The sequence below is a fragment of the Cibotium barometz genome, chromosome 19 (assembly GCF_041138505.1).
Source record: "Cibotium barometz isolate CiBa-2024 chromosome 19, ASM4113850v1, whole genome shotgun sequence".
Lineage (NCBI taxonomy): Eukaryota > Viridiplantae > Streptophyta > Polypodiopsida > Cyatheales > Cibotiaceae > Cibotium > Cibotium barometz.
The window spans coordinates 21,914,860-21,933,721 of NC_141064.1; the positions used below are offsets into that span (position 1 = coordinate 21,914,860).

Below are 18,862 nucleotides of genomic sequence, written 5' to 3' on the forward strand. Positions count from 1 at the left end.
GAAGAGAGAAACATTGAGAAATTATAGAAAAAGATCAAAATTCATCCTTTACCTTACAAATTACTTGATTCTTTGATCATGGTAGAGGCCCCCAACCAATCAATTGGTTTGGTATGTTGATGGAGTCACCAATGGAGATTGAAGAAGGAGGAAAGCTCCAATTTCTTCAGTTTGGAGAGAATTTTAGAGAATAGTAAAAATTATCATTATTTCAGCATAATTCTGACATAGTATAATTCTCCTATTTTTTTACAAAGGACTCAGGTTCTATTTATAGGAGAGGGAGTCTCTAACTGTTGCCATATACATAGGCAGTGATGTGTGTGAACACACTTAGGACCGCCGGGGTACTTTTTCCCTCTTTAGGAGGTTTTTTCCCCTGGCTTGTATATACGCCCATCCTTCTAGGGCTAACTTATCTTTGTACATTGACACAATATACACTTTGTGTTGTGTGCATTCTTGCTTCTTCTTCTCCAAGCTTTGTGTGCTTTCCTGCAACCCTAATTCCAACAATTGGTATCAGAGCAAGCATCGGCTCCCAGGGCTACACCGCTAGAACCCTCCGAGTCACGTTCTCCGATTGAGGAGAGCTTTCACGAGCGCTTGCAGGTCCCTATACTCTGTAAATAAGCCTGTTGGGCTTGGCGTTCTCAGAAATTGCATCTGAGGTCGTTTCAGGCTCCGTTTTTGCATTTCAAGTTCTGCACAGGTGTTTTCGTCATTTTCTGCAGAAATTTTGACAGTGCAGTTTTCTGCAAAATAGGCATACGTACTCTATTGTGGACCGTGCTACATAGCACGAGTTGTTTTCTATTCAGTCTTTGCTTCATTACAGGCAGCTTTTTCATCAGTTTTAGTCAGTGGCCATGGCTGATAATAGCAATGATGTATTTCGCATGTTGTCTGCTGAAGACAAACTGGATGGAGACAGCAACTACCCACTTTGGGCATACATGATGCAGCATGTTTTGGTTGCAAAAGGAGTGTGGAACATTGTGCAGGGTATGGATGTACGTCCAGGTTCTGTGGATGTAGGATCTGTTGAGGATGTTGCAGGTTCTAGCAGCTCTACTGTTGCTGCTGTTTTACCCACTGCTGAACAAGCTCGTTGGGATGGTAAAGATAAACAGGCTCATGACTTGATTGCACTTTCTGTCAAACGTAACATCACCCCACATATTCGTTCAGCCAAAACAGCAAAACAGGCTTGGGATATTCTAGCTGGTTTGTATGCAGGTCGTAATGAGGCAAAAATCGCTTACCTGCGTAAAGAGCTAGAATTGAAGATTATGCAAGAAGATGATGACATGAATGTTTTTCTTGCTGAGATTAAAGATCTCAAAGAACAGTTGATATCTGCAGGTGAGATTATTCCTGATCATTCTCTTGTGCAGACTGTTCTTGATGCTTTACCTGAGACATATCAGACTTTTGCTTCCACGTGGAGACTTCTTAATGAGGACAGACCTGATGCTGTCAAGTATGATACTTTAGTCAACAAGCTCTTGCAAGAAGCGCAGTCCAGGCAAAACAGGGCTAGGTAGCGTGCAGTTGATCAAGCATTTATTGCTGCCCAGCAGCAAAGAAGAAGTGGTAAGGCAGCCCGTTCCACTGTTTCTTCTCCTATTAGTAGGTCTGCAACTTCTTCTCCTTCCACAGGTAGTAACAATAAGTCTGAGAAGGCTCTTGATAAAGGCAAGAAAAAGACCAGGTGCAACTATTGTAAGGCAAATGATCATGTCATTAAGAATTGCCCTAAGCTAAAGGCTAAAGAGGCAAAGAAGAAAGAGTCAAATGCAGCCACAATAGCAGATGCTTCCACAAATGCAGATTCTGCAAATGTTGTGCAGGATACAGAATGGGCGTTTAGCGTGTATTGCCAGTATGACCCATCTGTACATGATGCATGTTTGGCAGTTTCTGTTGACTCTCATGTATGGTATTTTGACAGTGGTGCTACAAAGCACATTACCTCACATCGTGATATGTTCACTTCTCTTGAGGCTGTCCCTAATGGGAATACTGTCACATGTGCCAATAATGCTTCTTACCCAGTGAAGGGCATTGGTAAAATTATGCTTACTGCTGCAAATGGCAGCGCTTTCACACTTTCAGATGCTTTGTATGTGCCAGGGATAAAGAAGAATCTATTGTCTGTCTCTGTGCTTGCTAGACTTGGACTTGTAGTCAAATTTGTGGATGACAGATGTACTGTTCATGATTTGACTTCTGGTGATACGATTATTGTATCTGGCACCTTGTTTCGTGGGCTATATAGGCTCAATTCTTATGACAAGTGTGTGGAAGATTCAGCAAATGCAGTTTCTGATGAAAAGGCAGTTTCAGATGCAAAACTATGGCATGCTCGTTTTGGTCATCTGAACTTTGCTAGTTTGCTACGTTTGTAGAAATTTGATATGGTTGCTTCATTGCCCCCTCTTGAGGCACCATTGAAACATGTTTGTGAAGGCTGTATTTTGGGCAAAATGCAGCGTTCTGTGTTTCCAAAGGATGGTTCTGTGTGGGCCACTCGCAAATTGCAACTTGTACATAGTGATGTATGTGGGCCTATGCAAACTCCGTCATTTGGTAAACACTTGTACTTCGTGACTTTCATTGATGATTACTCAAGGCATGCATGGGTATATCCACTAAAGGTAAAGTCCGAAGTGTTTTTGTGCTTCAAACAGTTTTTTCTTATGGTTGAAAATGTATCCAATTATACTGTGGGCACCCTCCGTACTGATCGGGGGGGGGAGTACATGTCTAAAGAGTTTGATGCATTTCTGGCTAGTCGTGGGATAAAACACCAATGTACAGTGCCGTATACCCCTCAGCAAAATGGTGTTGCTGAGAGGAAAAACAGGTCACTTATGGAGATGGCACGATGTATGGTCAAGAGCCAAGCTTTGCCACATGCGTTTTGGCTTGAGGCTGTCATGTGTGCTACATATGTACTCAACAGGTGTCCCACTAAGGCCTTGCAGTTTATTACTCCATACGAAGCTTGGCATGGCAGGAAGCCTTCTATTGGTCACTTGCGTGTCTTTGGTTGCTTGGCCTATGCTTTAGTGCCTATGCAACAATGCAAAAAATTGGATGATAAGGCTGTCAAATGCATTTTTGTTGGTTACAGTGCTGAGAGCAAGGGTTACAGATTGTATCATCCGCAGTCAAAGCGTATCTTGATTAGTCGAGATGTTGTTTTTGTGGAAGATGCTGTGTACCAAAGAGACATGTGTGAGCTCACGGGATGTATTTGATACATTGTTGCCTCTATTTACAGGTGGGAATTCAAATGTAAGTCCTAATGAGGCAAATATTCAGCCTATGCAGATTTCAAACGACATCATAGATCAGCCTATTTCTGATGCAGATTTACAGGATGTAATTTATGAGGATAGGGCTGAAAATGAGCAGGCTAGATGTATGCCTAAATGGCTGGTGCAAACCTTGCGTGATAGTAAAATTGATGCATCTATGCCTAGTCGTACTCGTTCAGGTTCTTAGCATGCCTTTTATGCATCAGATTGTTATGCTTTGGCTGTGTCTAGTATGCGTGAAGAGGAAGAACCTCTTTCATTTGATGAGGCACAAAAATCAGAAAATTGGTTGGCTGCAATGCAAAGTGAATATGATGCTATAATGAAGAATGGTACATGGTCTTTGTGTGATTTGCCTATTGGTAAAAAGGCCATTGGATGTAAGTGGGTTTTTAAGTTGAAACGAAAGCCAGATGGCAGTGTTGATCGCTATAAGGCTAGACTTGTTACAAAGGGTTATGCTCAAGAAAAGGGCATTGATTTTCATGAGACCTTTGCTCCCACTTGTCATATGACTACCATTCGTAGCATTTGTGCATTGGCAGCTCATAATGGTTGGAATGTACATCAGTTGGACATAAAGACTGCATTCTTGAATGGAGATTTGCATGAGGAGGTGTATGTATCACAGCCTCGTGGTTTTGTTCAAAGAGGGTAGGAAAACAAAGTGTGCAGGTTGAAAAAGGCTTTATATGGTTTAAAGCAAGCTCCACGAGCTTGGTATGAAAAGATACATGCATATTTGACTGCACATGGTTTTCAGAATAGTCCAACAGAAAGCACTTTGTATGTTAAACGTGTGGATGGTGTAGCTCTCTATGTCGATGACATGCTGCTCACAGGACCAAATGAGAGTCATATTGCTGATTTTAAGGTTGATTTGAATGCCTCTTTTGAGATGTCAGATTTGGGGCATTTGCATCATTATTTGGGGATACAATTTAAGCAGTGTGATGGAGGTATTGCTTTGTGTCGTCAGACAAAGTATATTGAGACATTGTTGCGGAGATTTGGCCTTGAAGACTGCAAGCCTATTGCTACTCCAATGGAGACAGGTTTGAAGTTGAGTCTTCATGATGCTGGAGATCATTTTGATGTCACACTCTATCAGACATCTGTTGGTTGCCTCATTTATGTATGCATTACGAGGTCGGACATTCAGTTTGCAGTCTCACAGGTGAGCAGGTTTATGCATAGCCCAGGGTCTCAGCATTGGAAGGTAGTCAAACGCATCTTTCGCTACTTGAGTGGCACCATACATCTTGGGTTGTTTTATCCCAAGGGGGGATCGTTGCTGCTAGATTTGCATGCTTTTTCGGACTCAGATTGGGCTGGTTGCTATGACACAAGAGTGTCCACAAGTGGTTTTTGTTTCATGCTCGGTAGCTCATGCATATCTTGGTTGAGCAAGCAACCTACTGTGGCCACTTCGAGTTGTGAAGCTGAGTACAGGGCAGCTTTCACAGCTACTCGTCAATCTTTTCACAAAGGCGCTTCCTCGTGAGAAGTTCGAAGCTTTCCGCAAAGCTTCAGGCTTGCTCCCCTTTGTGGATTGATCTACTTCGGGCATGGCACTCCCCTATACATGAGTGCCAGCTCTCGTTCACACCATCACTCCCAGGGGGGATTTGTTGCCATATACATAGGCAGTGATGTGTGTGAACACACTTAGGACCGCCGGGGCACTTTTTCCCTCTTTAGGAGGTTTTTTCCCCTGGCTTGTATATACGCCCATCCTTCTAGGGCTAACTTATCTTTGTACATTGACACAATCTAATATACTTTGTGTTGTGTGCATTCTTGCTTCTTCTTCTCCAAGCTTTGTGTGCTTTCTTGCAACCCTAATTCCAACACTAACCAAGACCAACTGATTTCTAGAATTTTTCAGATTCAGTTTGGTTGAATTTGGACTAGATTTGGACCTAGTTTGGTTCTTTTTTTATTCGGTTTGATACAAGAGAGAGGAGAGATAAAAATATCACATTATTTTTGAGTTTAAAACTCATTCAAGCATGTGAAGTAGGCAGGACTCCCCTTCCTTACTCATGTGTCAAAATGGAATCATTATACCCAAAATATCTCATTTTTTTTAGTAATACTCATAGTTTTTAACTAATAACCCTTGTACATAGTCAACTCTTCATCTTATGTGAGCATTTACTCATTTTTGGTTATTTTTCTTTTACAAATTGGATTTATCTCCTCCCCACACATGGATTGATCTTATTGGCCCATAGGAACCTTAATTTAAAATTTCAAAAAAATTTTGACCCTCAGGATAAGGCCTCTTGAACAGATTATACTTGATTTCTAATGCACCTTCTGAAAATCTTTTTGAACTTCTGTTTCAGGGGAACTTATTTTAATAAGAAGAGATATTTTTCCATCCAAAAATATTTAAAAACTGAATTACCACTCTCTAGAAGATTTTCTCTCTCTAGGCCAAAACTAGTAGAAACAAGATCTTTTATATTTCTGAAGAGGGATTTGACTACAGGGGAAGATACTGGACATCCTGAGAGGTTGGGGAGGAATCTTACAGGTACAGAATGCAATGTCTTGTCCATGAAGCAGGTGTGCTTGAATACGAGTTGCACTACTTGACTTTGTAATAATAAGGAGACAATATTTGCATGATGTCCACTTTTTTGCGCCTCCTGTTTTGTAGGCACCCTCCACCAGACCAAGACCACTCCGTAGATTTAGACTTCTTTGAGTCAGAATGAGACTAATCCATAGAGGCCATGTATGCAAAGACTGCAAAAAGAAGGACCGAGGAACAAGGGTCATTGCAATGGACAATAAGGACAAGGTGCCAGGAGATTCTAAAAAAAGAAAGTACGCAATAGAGCCAACAAAGTTCAGAGAAAAATAAAATTCTTTATTCATTCAACATTAGCAATAGTTTTTGGCAATACAAGTTACAACAGGTGACTTTCTACATGGGCTCTATTGTCCTAATCCTCATTGACTGGGTAGGTGCCTCAGCATCAACTAGGACCACAATAGGTTCTTCAAAAAGCTGTAGGTTTTTCCATATGGGGGCTCGTCTTCGAGTGTGTCTTGGGACCATTTGCAATAGCAAGCAATCTTCATCATCCCAAAACCACATGGGAGGACAATGACATCGTCGAGCCCACTTAGAGATTGCTTCTTGCAATGTCAGGCTCTCTCGAAGAGGCAAAGGGCATCGAAAATGAGCTGTCACGATGTATTGTCGCTCAGCCCACGAATGAACGACAACCACAATGCTGCTCATAGAATGCCATTAGTACAAACTATTGAATGCAGCACAATAAGAAGAAGAGAGAGATTAATTAAAGAAGGGCTTGTTATATTAATAAAAAAGGTGCAATTTAATTAAGAAGCTTCCCATGTATTTTTAAAAAAAGTCAATGATCATTAAAAAAACAAGGTTCATTTATAATTTTTCTTTAAAAAAAACACTTGCTGATTAAAATTTATCGATTGTGGAGGGCCAAGTTGAGAAGTGCTTTGCTTGGACTTTAGCCTTGCTCCAGAAGGGGAGAAAGGGAGGGAGAGAGGAATGTGTTGGAGCTTTGGGATTTGCATCTCAGCTCTAGGGACTTGTGTACAAGTACACTATACAAAACAAGCAGTGTACTATAGCTTATATGGTGTGGTGATAAGTAGACGTGGTTCAAGAAGCTAAGGTGGCCGTTGAGGCAAGTTGCAACAACTAGTGGGCAATCACATGCGTTACGGGTGGGCCAGCTATCGTTTTTTTGTGTTTTTTATGCCACATGAGTAGCCAACCTTTGCGATTTATTTTGGGCGGAACCTTAATGTTTTTTTTGGGTGAAAAAATGCCACGTAGGCAACAACGAGCAGCCCCGTTTTTGGCCGTTTCCATGAGGTTGACGTGGGGAAATGGCATTTCCCCGTTTCGGGGCACCGTTTCCCTCGTTTCGTGTGATTATGGTTTGTAGGCCCTCTTCCCGCCTCAGCTGGATCTAGAAACATATAATGTATGACAATTGTGAACATATTCAATACGTTCTGATTCCATGCAAGCAAACAACCATAGCCATGGGCACTAAGCTTGAGTTTTCATCAGCTTATCACCTCCAAACGGATGGCCAAAGTGAAGCTGCAAATTTAGCCGTGTTGGATTTGTTGAAGTGTTATGTGGCAGATCAAAAGACTGCGTGGGAGAAATATCTTCCACTTGTAGAGTTTGCTTACAACAACACAGTTCATGCCTCCACAGGAAAGGCCCCATTTGAGAGATACAAAAGCTTATACAAGCTATGCCGCTATACAAGTCCCTTGCAAGCCCTAAGCCTTATGCAAGCTATGCTAAAGCTTATGTATAAAGCATGCATTAGGTCTTATGCATAAAGCTTTATGCATGAGGCCTTATGTATAATAAAGCTTTAAGCATAATGCTTTATGCTGAGGCCTTAAGCATAAAACTATGCTTGAGGCCTTATACATAAAGCTCATGCATAAAGCATGCATGAGGCCTTATGCATAAAGCTATGCATGAGGCTTATGCATAAAGCATTATTCATAAAGCATTATGCATAAAGCTTATGCATAAAGCATGCATGAGCATAATGCATAAAGCTTATGCACAAACCTACAAAACAAATCCCCCAGCACCCAAGGGTGCAATAATAATAGATGAAAGATAGAAAAGCACTTACCTCTTTTTCATGATGTTGAAAGAGAGGATTAGAGGACCTGCAAAACCAACAAAAGGGTGAGGAAAGGATTAGTAATGCATACATACAAAAGCTTATGCAAGCTATGCCACCATGCAAGCCTTATGCAAACTATGTAAGTCTTATGCAAACTATGCCAATATGCAACCCTTATATACAAGCTATGCTAAAGCTTATGCGTAACGCATACATGAGACCTTATGCATAAAGCTTTAAGAATAATGCTTTATGCATGAGGCCTTATGTATAATAAAGCTTTAAGCATAATTCTTTATGCATGAGGCCTTATGCATAAAGCATTATGCATAAGGCTTATGCATAAAGCACTATGCATAAGGCCTTAAGCATGAGGCCTTAAGAATAAAACTATGCATGAGGCCTTATACATAAAGCCTATGCATAAAGCTATGCATGAAGCCTTATTCATGAGGCTTTATGTATAAAGCTATGCATGAGGCTTATGCTTAAAGCATGCATATAAAGATTATGCATGACGCTTATGCGCAAACCTAGAAAACAAATCCCCAACACCCAAGGGTACAATAATAATAGAGGAAAGAGAGGAAAGCACTTACCTCTTTTTCGTGATGTTGAAAGAGAGGATTAGAGGACCTACAAAACCAACAAAAGGGTGAGGAAAGGATTAGTAATGCATACATACAAAAGCTTATACAAGCTATACTAAAGCTTATGCAAGCTATGCTAAAGCTTATGCAAGCTATGTCGCTATGCAAGCCTTATGCAAACTATGCCGCTATGCAAGCCTTATGCAAGCTATGCTAAAACTTATGCATAAAGCATGCATGAGGCCTTATGTATAAAGCTTTAAGCATAAAGCTATGCATGAGGCCTTATGCATAAAGCATTATGCATAAGTCTTATGCATAAAGCATGCATAAGACCTTATGCATAAAGCCTATGCATAAAGCTATGCATGAGGTTATGCATAAGCACTATGCAAGCCATGCTAGCCTAAACTAAACTGTACCCCAACACTATGCATTAAGCATGCATGCATAGATTAAGCTCTATGCATAGAGCTTAATGCATGCATAGAGGTCTATGCATAGAGCTTAATCTATGCATTATGAATGCATGCATAGAGCTTAATCTATGCATTAAGCTCTATGAATAGAGCTTAATGCATAGATTAAGCTCTATGATTAGAGATCTATTCAAAAATTAAGCTCTATGCATAGAGGACCTACAAAAAAACCCCCTCTTTTTGGTAGATAACAATAGAGGAAAGAAAGGATAAAAAATAGGAAAGAGAGGAAAGCACTTATCTCTTTTTGGTGATGTTGAAAGAGAAGATTAGAAGACCTACAAAACCAACAAAAGGGTGAGGAAAGGATTAGTAATGCATACATACAAAAGCCTTAAGAACCTAATGCATACATATAAATTCAAAAAGATTAAGCTCTATGCATAGAGCTTAATCTATGCATAGAGGTCTATGCATAGAGCTTAATCTATGCATAGATCTCTATGCATTATGAATGCATGCATAGAGCTTAATCTATGCATTAAGCTCTATGAATAGAGCTTAATGCATAGATTAAGCTCTATGATTAGAGCTCTATTCATAGATGAAGCTGTATGCATAGAGGACCTATAAAACACAACCCCTTTTTGGTAAATAAAAATAGAGGAAAGAGAGGATAAAAAGATAGGAAAGCACTTACCTCTTTTTGGTGATATTGAAAGAGAAGATTAGAAGACCTACAAAACTAACAAAAGGGTGAGGAAAGGATTAGTAATGCATACATACAAAAGCCCTAAGAACCTAATGCATACATACAAAATCGAAAAGAGAGGAAAGAGAGAAAAGCATTTACCTCTTTTTGGTGAAGTTGAAAGAGAGGATTATAAGATCTATATAACAAAAAAAAAAAGTTGAGAAAAGAATTAGTAATACAAAATCCTAAAAGTGTGAATAGCATGGATACACAAGGAGGTTTAAGTCTTATGCATAAGGAGGTTTAAGTATAAGCGTCTTATGCATAAGAGGCCTCTTAGGCTTATGCATAAGAAAGAGAGAGAGAGAGAGAGAGAAGAGGGAGAGATATATAGAGAGAAGAGAGAGAGAGAGAGAGAGAGAGGGAGAAGAGAGAGAGATATATATAGAGAAGAGAGAGAGAGAGAGAGAGAGAGAGATAGAGAAGAGAATACCATTCAAAAATTTTAAACATAAGAAGCTTATGCATGAGAGAGAGGGAAAGAAAGAGTGAAGAGAATACCAATCAAAAACCCTAATTCTAAACATACCATTCAATAACCACATGAATATATGAAGAGGTGAGAGATACAAGTGGGATAGAGATTACCTTGTGAGTGAGGAATCATCCTTGAGAGGAGACTTGGGAGGAGACTTGAGAGGAGACTTTGTGAGGAGAGGACAAAGGTTGAGGTGTAGTCATCATTACAGCAGAGGGAGCAGAGGGGAAGCGAAAATAGTTGCGGCGTCAACTGCGGGATTATTCGAATTTTTTTTAAACAGAGCGTGTCTATACTCGCATCTATATGCACGTCTATATCAGTATAGACACGCTTATAGACGTGCATATATCTGTGTAAATATCCACGCATATAGCCGCATAAACACCGCCAGATCGCAAATTCACCCATGGCTCCTCTCTCACTTCTATCTCTCTCTAGTTTGCACGGCTATGTTCTCATTCTCTTGTAGTATAAAGTCACAATCAGAGAATGAGAAGCAATATCAAATAATAGAGGAGCATGGGGACAACCTTGGCTAACTAACCTGTTCACTTCAAATCCCCAGGCTACTACCCTCCCATTTAGCAACAACTTGAAGTTTCCTCCCAAAGTAAGGATGCATATTCAAGTGGCCATTCTCACTCCAAACCCTGGTTTTTCCATTACTCTAGCCACAAATGACCAATGTACCCTATCATAAGCCTTCTCCAAGTCTAGTTGTAAAAGGATCATGCATTTCTGGTTTGTTCTCAGAGCCATATTTCTCCCCAACATGGCAGCATAATTGTTGTCATATATAGACCTTCCTTTGATAAAACCATGTTGTCTCTTAGAGATGACTTCTTGCAAAGAAGGGGTGATCGTAATGACAATGATTTTGGCTAAAATTTTGTATATAATAATCAACAGTGTAATGGGTCTCCAATGGTTAAATCTATCATAGGCAGCTTGTTTAGGAATGAGTTTCACCAACCCTTCCTTCAGATCCTCATCCAAATTGCCTACCATGAAAGATTCTCTGCAAATTTTCCATAATAATTCCTTTAGTGATGGCTAGAAGGCAATGAAGAACTCTATAGACAATCCATCCCACCCAGGTGCTTTCTCTCTTCGTAGCTTTTGCAGAGCATCCCAACATTCATCAATCTCGATATTTCTCTTCAGCCACTTAGCCTTATCAGGATCCAATCTATTGCTAACTTGTTCTAGCGATTTGGCCTCATCTTGAAATCTCATGTGGTGGTGGCTGAATAATCCTCTTTATGGCTGAGAGTTGAGCCCAAAAACTCTCCACTTTTTTTTTTGGTAATTAACCTAATCCCCTCTATCCCTTGGCCATTTTCATCTAGAATCCTACCCATAACCTCCTTTTCCCTCTTGGCCGCAGTCATCTTAAAAAGATATCCTTCCTTGTGTTATTAAAGGTTTTCCATTTGTATCTATTATCCTCTCTCCTAATACATTTTCTAATCTTCACTAATACATTTCTCATCTTCACTCTTCAAGCCAGCTTGACACTTGAAATACCAAGTAGTCTCCTCAGCAGTTAATTTTCCAACCTACCTCTTTTTCTAGAAGCTTTCTAGAAGATCACCCAATCTCTTTCTCTCTCTTTTTTCCTTAGCTCTCAATTTCCCAACCCCTCTCATTATACCCTGCATTTCATTTGCAAAGTTCATCTTTGAGCAACAAGTTGTTTACCCTTAGTTTCCTAGTAGGAAACTTGTTTAGCTCAGCCTCTTTCCCAGCCCATTATATGCCCTATTCTAGAGGCATATGGTTAGAGAGAGCATCTAATCTAGAGAATGAACCAAAGTATTGTAGACTAAAATAACTGTGCCCAGGATCTATGCCCAATCCCCCATCTCCCACCCATCCTTTGAGCCCATTCTCCCTCTCAAACCGTTCCCACTTCATCTTCTCTTGTCCTATCAAAATAGTACTCCGCCCACCTATCCCTCTGCTTCTCAACCATGCTAAAATCCCCCATAAAGATGCAATGACCCTAAATATTCAGGTTAACTATCCATTCCCACATCCCACTTCTTACTTTATGATTATGAGCACCATAAATATTTATTACCCACACCCTCTCCCCTTCTAGTAATATTTCAACAACTAAAATCCTACTGTTAGGATGATTAGCTATAATGTTAGGCTTCAAGCTACTTTTCACAATAGTCATAACTCCACTATAGTCTCCATTCACACACCCATACAACACTACCCAATCCTTAAATCTATCTTTCCTCAAAATTTTAGGCCCGCACGAAATATGCTCTTGTATAGCCAAGATGGATAGCCCCCACTCCTTAACTAAACCCCAAAAACAACATTGTTCTTTTTGTCTTTAATTCCCTTAACATTCCATGAGCACCCACATTAATCTTTAATGCTTCACTCATGTTAAAGTAGTTTTAGGCACCATTTCTACCTCCTCCCCAGTCCCTCCATGATCCCCTTCCTTGCATGTATTTCTTTCCAAGCTTCATCCACCTGCCAGTTGAATTTATGAATAGAGGAGGTCCCATTGGATTTGAATATAGCACAGGGCTTAGGCGATCTAACGATTTACTTCCTTGTTTATCCCTAGCCCCAACTTTATTAATAGTTCTTCTAGCCTCATCCTTAGCATGTCTTAAGCTAGTTTTCCCTTTTACCTTTCTCCACCCTCCTTCCCCTGAACAGTCCCCTTCATTAAACAGAATCCCTTTTCCTCTGTTATCTTCAACACTATTCATACATGCCTCCTTATCTTTAGTCGTGTTATCTACCCTTGCATCTTCCTTATCCTTGGTTTCACCCTCTAGTTTAGCATGTGCCCCCCCTACACAATTCCTTGCTATGTGTCCAAACCCCCCCACATCTAAAACATGCGTCGGGGAAAGGCCCAAATTTCAAATTTAGTTCCAATTTGCCTTAACTCACTGAGATCCACCTCAACAATTTTGGGAGTCTCTATTGAGGTGTTCCAAGAGATGCACACATTATTATCTTGGCTACTTCCCACATCCTCTTTCGGCAGATAAAGAACTGGACCAATAGCACTGGCTATTTCACTCAATGTTGGTCGAAGCCAGAGGGTAATCCTACAACCTTACATCAAAAAACGGATCAAACGGTATCGCATGCATCAACCTATGATCCATGAACAGAGGAGCTTTTGCAAATAACTTAGAAGCAGCCTGACCCTTAGTGAACAAGATATTAAAGAATTCCTTTTCCTAAGTAGAAAACTTGAGAGACAACTCTATCATGGAAAATGTCATCTTGCAGCCATTTAGCAATATTACCTTTCGATGGAGGCTTACCAAAATAGAAAACAATTACGCTGCACAGAGGAAACAAACCAACTTGGCTCCTCACCAGCTCAGGTGAGACCTTCGTGGTGACATACCTTACCACTCCTTGTCTGAGGTCTTTGGGCGTGGGCGATGATTCTATCTGCTACCCACTCCGGAACTGCCTTCTTTTGTTCCCTTCCCTCACCCTCCTACACCCACGAGCGTTTCATGTCTTCAGAGAATACTCCTCACCCCAATCCCCCCTAGCCCCTCACATCCTCCTCTGGACAGTGAATCCAAGTCTCCTCCATGCATGCAAGCCGTCACCCGACTCAACGTTTAGGGGCATGCACTCATGCGTGTGAGGCAATGCCCATGCACACGTCCACGTCCACACACAAGCGTCCTTTACGCCCACTCTACTTAACTCAACCTAACACCCACTCACGCTCTTGCCATTCACTCAACCTCTGCTTGAAGATCATTTTCCGTTCCTTTCGTGAAGAAGCTACATTTGATGGCCGTCAAAAATCATCCATATCAACAAGGACTAGTAAATGCCCCCCTTGACCTTTAGGCTTTAGGTGGGTTTTAATAACATTTGGTTATTGAATTGTGGGGGCACACGCACTATAGCATGAGTGTGAAGGGTTCGGGATCTTGCCAGCTGTCAAAGTTCGCTAAATAACTGTCAACTCGCTAGACACCTCGTAGGAGTTTGCACTGGGTAACTACACAGCTGCTTTGCTTTCTTCGAGCTGCTGCATTTGCCCACGAGAGGGAGAGAGAGAGAGAGAGGAGGAGGAGGAGGATCCGCTACAACTGCGATGGTGGTGTAGAGGCGAATGGGAGCAGTAGAGACGCTGGTGGAAGAAGGCACAACAGTACTCAGCACCTCTAACGGAATGAAGAAGGTTGCCCATGTAGCCGAAGACAATCATCACGAAGAGGAGGTGAACGAAGGGGGAGGAAGTTGCGCGAGTGACAGCCCTGAGCCTGAGCCGGTGGTCGAGTGTTGCCGTCTCATCGCCACCAGCTCCGCCGTGGCGCAGTCCAGGCAGCTGCGCCACCAGTACCCGGATCATGACGTCCTCACCGTGCTAGGCGGTAAGGCCTCTTGCCGCCGCAAGTTCGTCCTCAGCCTCCAGCTCCTGGACTTGCAGGGTAACCTTCTTCCCAGGGACCTACCCATCGTCGCCTCCGTCGCCTTCGCCCACGACCACTCCCCCGTTCGACTTCCCGATGCTGGCGAGCCTCCCCTTTTCACAACCTTCAATGGGGTCGAATTCTCCGCGCACGACAACCCCACTCGCATGGTGGCTGGTCGCGCAACCTTCAAGCTTGCTATCTCGTTACTCTCGTCCAAGTTCGAAAACCGCCTCTTTTGTGTCTGTTTCACACCGCAAACGGAGCCGCCCTTATGCGCCCCTTGCTTCTCCACGCCAATCCGCAGCATTTCCCGTAAGAGAACCTCCACAGCTCAACTATTCAATGGCGCCAATAGTTCTAATCCTCCTCATCTCCTACATGGACCCAGCACCGCCACCAACCGGCTGCAACACCATGAGCATTCTCCAGATCATTCAAGCAGCGACAACCACAATGGCGGCGCCCATCCTCAGCAGCGACAAACCATGAGCTGCAGCCAATTAGGTAGCTATAAATCCAGATTACCCGATGTTAAGGTGCAGCCGCAACAACGTGCTGATTCTGTAGAGCCCAATTCCTTCATTGCCCATGAGGACAGGACAGCTTCTTCCGGCGATGATCAACGCGCTCTGGATAACCTTCCGCCGCTTTGTCACAGGCGAAATGCAGGGGCCGCTCATCACCTAACCATGATGCAGATGTTAAGTCCGACATCAACCGCCAGTCCTGCCATTGCTCCTAGGCTTACCCCCAGCCCGGTGGAGTCCGGCAGCCCAAATTCAGTCACTCTCACCTCTGAAAGCTGCATTGATCATCACCTGCATCATCATCCGCAGCACACTCGAATTTATAAATGCTGCAGCGGTCACAATGGCATTCAGTCTTGTATGCTCGCTTCGTCGGGCCGGCCTCTGAGTGCGCCATCTCCGCCCGTCAGCTGTGCCAGGCCTCTACGTCCCCAAGCAAGCGTTGGAGTCTGCAAGTTCCCGTTTGCCTCCATGAGTACGTCCACCAGCAGCAGCCGCCTCCTGCAGCCATTTCAAGGTGCTGCTAGTGCCCGTTGCCGCGATGCTGGACCAGTGCTCCTCCAAGAGGCAGACCTTCAACACGCCGGCTTTCTGCTGGGAGCGATGCAGCAATTATCCTCTACGGCGGCGTTGGCGTCTCCCGTGAGGCAGCGGCTCGATTCAATCATGCGAAGCTTCATATGCAGTACGAGGACTAATGCATCAGCAGCAGCAGGAGGAGGGCGTAGCTGGCCAACAGATCAACAGGAAGCCGCCGAAGATCAGGCGGCAGGAAACGACGACACTAGCCAGCTAGAAGAGGAGGAGAGAGCCATCCACTACCTGGAGCTTAGCCTTTACGAGGTGAGCCGGGAGATCCAGAAGCGGAAGGAGGAAGTTCGGCTGAAGAGGAGGAGATTGATGGAAGACGAAGCTCGGCTGCACAACATCATCTTTCAATCTTCCTCATGGATCAACAACTTGACTAGCAAGTTCAGCCACTAAACTCTCAGTTCTTGGCACTAAAGTTGTTATAATGACTACGTTTCAATAATCACTGTTGCCCTTCTTATGCAAAATAATAATAATGTATTGGACTCCAATGCTTTTTTATATAAAATATTGAAATCACCAAAAGCGCAAGGGATTAATAAGTGTGTCAAGGTGTGTTTGCATGCACAAATTCATGCACATACATTAGAGCCTGACAGTGCATACCACTAAGAACAAGAAAATTGATTTGCAAATAGACAAAATGCTAACATTCAAAGTACATCAAAACTTACGCTCTGAAATTTGTATTAGTCAAAGTACATCAAATGTAAGTTTTGCCAAGTCAGGTACTTAACAAGAATTCTTCATTGAATTAATCAAAGGAATGCCTATTATATTATGCATAAGATGTATGAAGAGTTTGTAGTAATATGCCACACTTGCTAATAGTTGAGACAAAACTTCCCAAAAGATCGATAAGCGTAGATGTTTACAAAATTATTGATAAGGAATCAAGGTGCAAGTGAGAATAGAGAGAAAATTAGAGCACAAGACTTAAAGAATTAGAAGAATATTGCAACACAAGATTAGCTTATCATGTAATGTGTGACCACAGTTGAATGGGTCATAACAAGCCATTTCCATTAGAAGCATGGGGAGCAATAAAAAGACATAAGAAGCACAAACTTTTAGATTCGTGTTATTTCATAGCCACTCAAGGAAATAAATAGGGGAGAAATGTAGCCCGAAGGCTAATTTTCAAGGGTCTTCCAAACATCTTGGGCTATTTTAGACCCAAAATGGTGACTTTTTTAATATATTAGCCCAAGGTAGCATTTTTGGGTAAATTTTAGAGGAAATTTTTCCAAATTTACACTAAAAATGAACTCGTATATATCCTAAATATTTTAAAAAATTCGCCAAAATTTCCTAAAGACTCTACCTTCTATCAAAGAAAGAATCACCAACCCATCTCTACTTTGACCTTAGGATATGCTCCTTATTTTTTACCATGTAGCCACTACAAGAGATCAACCTTATACTGTCATATGTACCAATTATTTAGACTTGGTTTCTTTTGGCCAAAACTGCCCACGACATCGGTATTAGTGTCGTCCTCGATAGAAACGTCAAATACTCATTAGGTACGACATGTTTACTGACTCAAGTATCGATGCTAGCTTTGATTAGAAGGTCAATATATGCATTGGGAAACAACATGCTTATACTGACTTAAGTATCAATGCTAGCTCTGATCAGAACATCGGTATATGCATTGGGCAGCATCGACATTTTTACTGTCGTAAATACTGACCTAAATACCAACACTATTAGAATGTTTTTGGATAAAATGGGACAAATTGGGGCAATTTTCCCCAACCTGACCATATTACTTAGCCAGGTTCTTTAAAGTACTTAGCTAGGTACTTTAAATATAAACACATTAGGATAAAAATAAATAATTTAACATAAAAAAGACAAAGATGCAGAAAAGATAATTTATGTGCAAAATTTGGAAAAAATGAAAAGTTAACAGATACCCGTATTCAAGATATTGGAACTCACTCACATTAAGAAACCTCATGTCTAGATAATTAAAGAAAAGTTATAGATATTGATAAGGATAACAAAAGCTTATCTCACCAAGCAGTATAAAACTCCAAACATTGTATTAGGAAATTTGGGAAAATCTTGATACTTTGTACATCGTTGTCTTATAAAAAAATTATGAGCGGAGCTAGAGCTTTTACAAAAATTACTAACATAGCTCTTACAAAAAATGTGAGCATGTATAAACAAATGGCTTATGTAAGAGCTACTCATTGTAATCATCACACCTATTGCCTCCTTTTGCTTCCCCATCATTACATGGCTCCTCCAGAGGTCCTTGCATGAATAGAACCATAAATTTTATATTAAAAATTTAACATAAAAAAGGTAAAGATGCAAAAAAAGACAATAGAATCTATGCATAAAATTTGGAAAACTAAAAAGTTATATGCTTGAGGATGTTATATACTTACATAGTTGATGATGTAGGCCCAATTGAGTTCGTTTCCTTCCCGCTCCATCTTATCGAACAAGGACGTAAATTTGTGGGACCACGTGAAGTCATACTCTTCTTGAGTATAACCATACCCAAGTACTTCTCTATACACACATTCAAGGAAAACTATTTAGTAATTCATATATACATTATTAAATATATTTCAAAAAGAAAGAAATGAAATCTTAGAAGTATGTACGAACGCTCGATGCCTCACCAACGCCAAGGTGAGAAGTCCCCACCTTAGCCTTATACTTGTCGGGGTTGTCACACGAACCTCCACCTTAGCCTTTTTCCAGTCATCGATGCCAAGATATGAGAGCTTACTCTTTCCTTTCTTTATTACGTCTTGCACCTTAGACCTTCGATTTCTCATAAGATCTCTCATTCTCTTGAGCATCCACTTGTTAAATTACTCAGAGAGGGCTATCACACAAGGAACTCTAGAGCTATGAAACTGCTCAAGAATGTAATTCTTTTTCTCATTGGGTTGGTCATGCCGTTTTGTGTGGATGTCATGGCCAAATTGTACACTACAGAGCTGACACATACGTATCAGTACTCTACCACTGAGCTCTTCCTTGATGATGGAACCATCATCATTGTATCTATAGGAGTATAGGGGCCCTGATGCTAGAGAGCGAGGAGT

The 18,862-nt window shown here is 41.5% G+C and overlaps 1 protein-coding gene across 1 annotated transcript; it reads left to right on the plus strand.

Moving 5' to 3' along the window:
• Positions 1 to 14,363: 14,363 nt before the first annotated feature.
• On the plus strand, positions 14,364 to 16,178 carry LOC147628352 (uncharacterized). The gene has a single exon (XM_086813039.1). The coding sequence runs from the start codon at positions 14,364 to 14,366 to the stop codon at positions 16,176 to 16,178; it is 1,815 nt and encodes a 604-aa protein (XP_086669165.1).
• The last annotated feature ends 2,684 nt before the right edge of the window (positions 16,179 to 18,862 follow it).

What these genes read in the sequence shown, in the direction of transcription:
- LOC147628352 (XM_086813039.1), top strand. Translation starts at nt 14,364, where the DNA reads ATGGGAGCAGTAGAGACGCTGGTGGAAGAAGGCACAACAGTACTCAGC.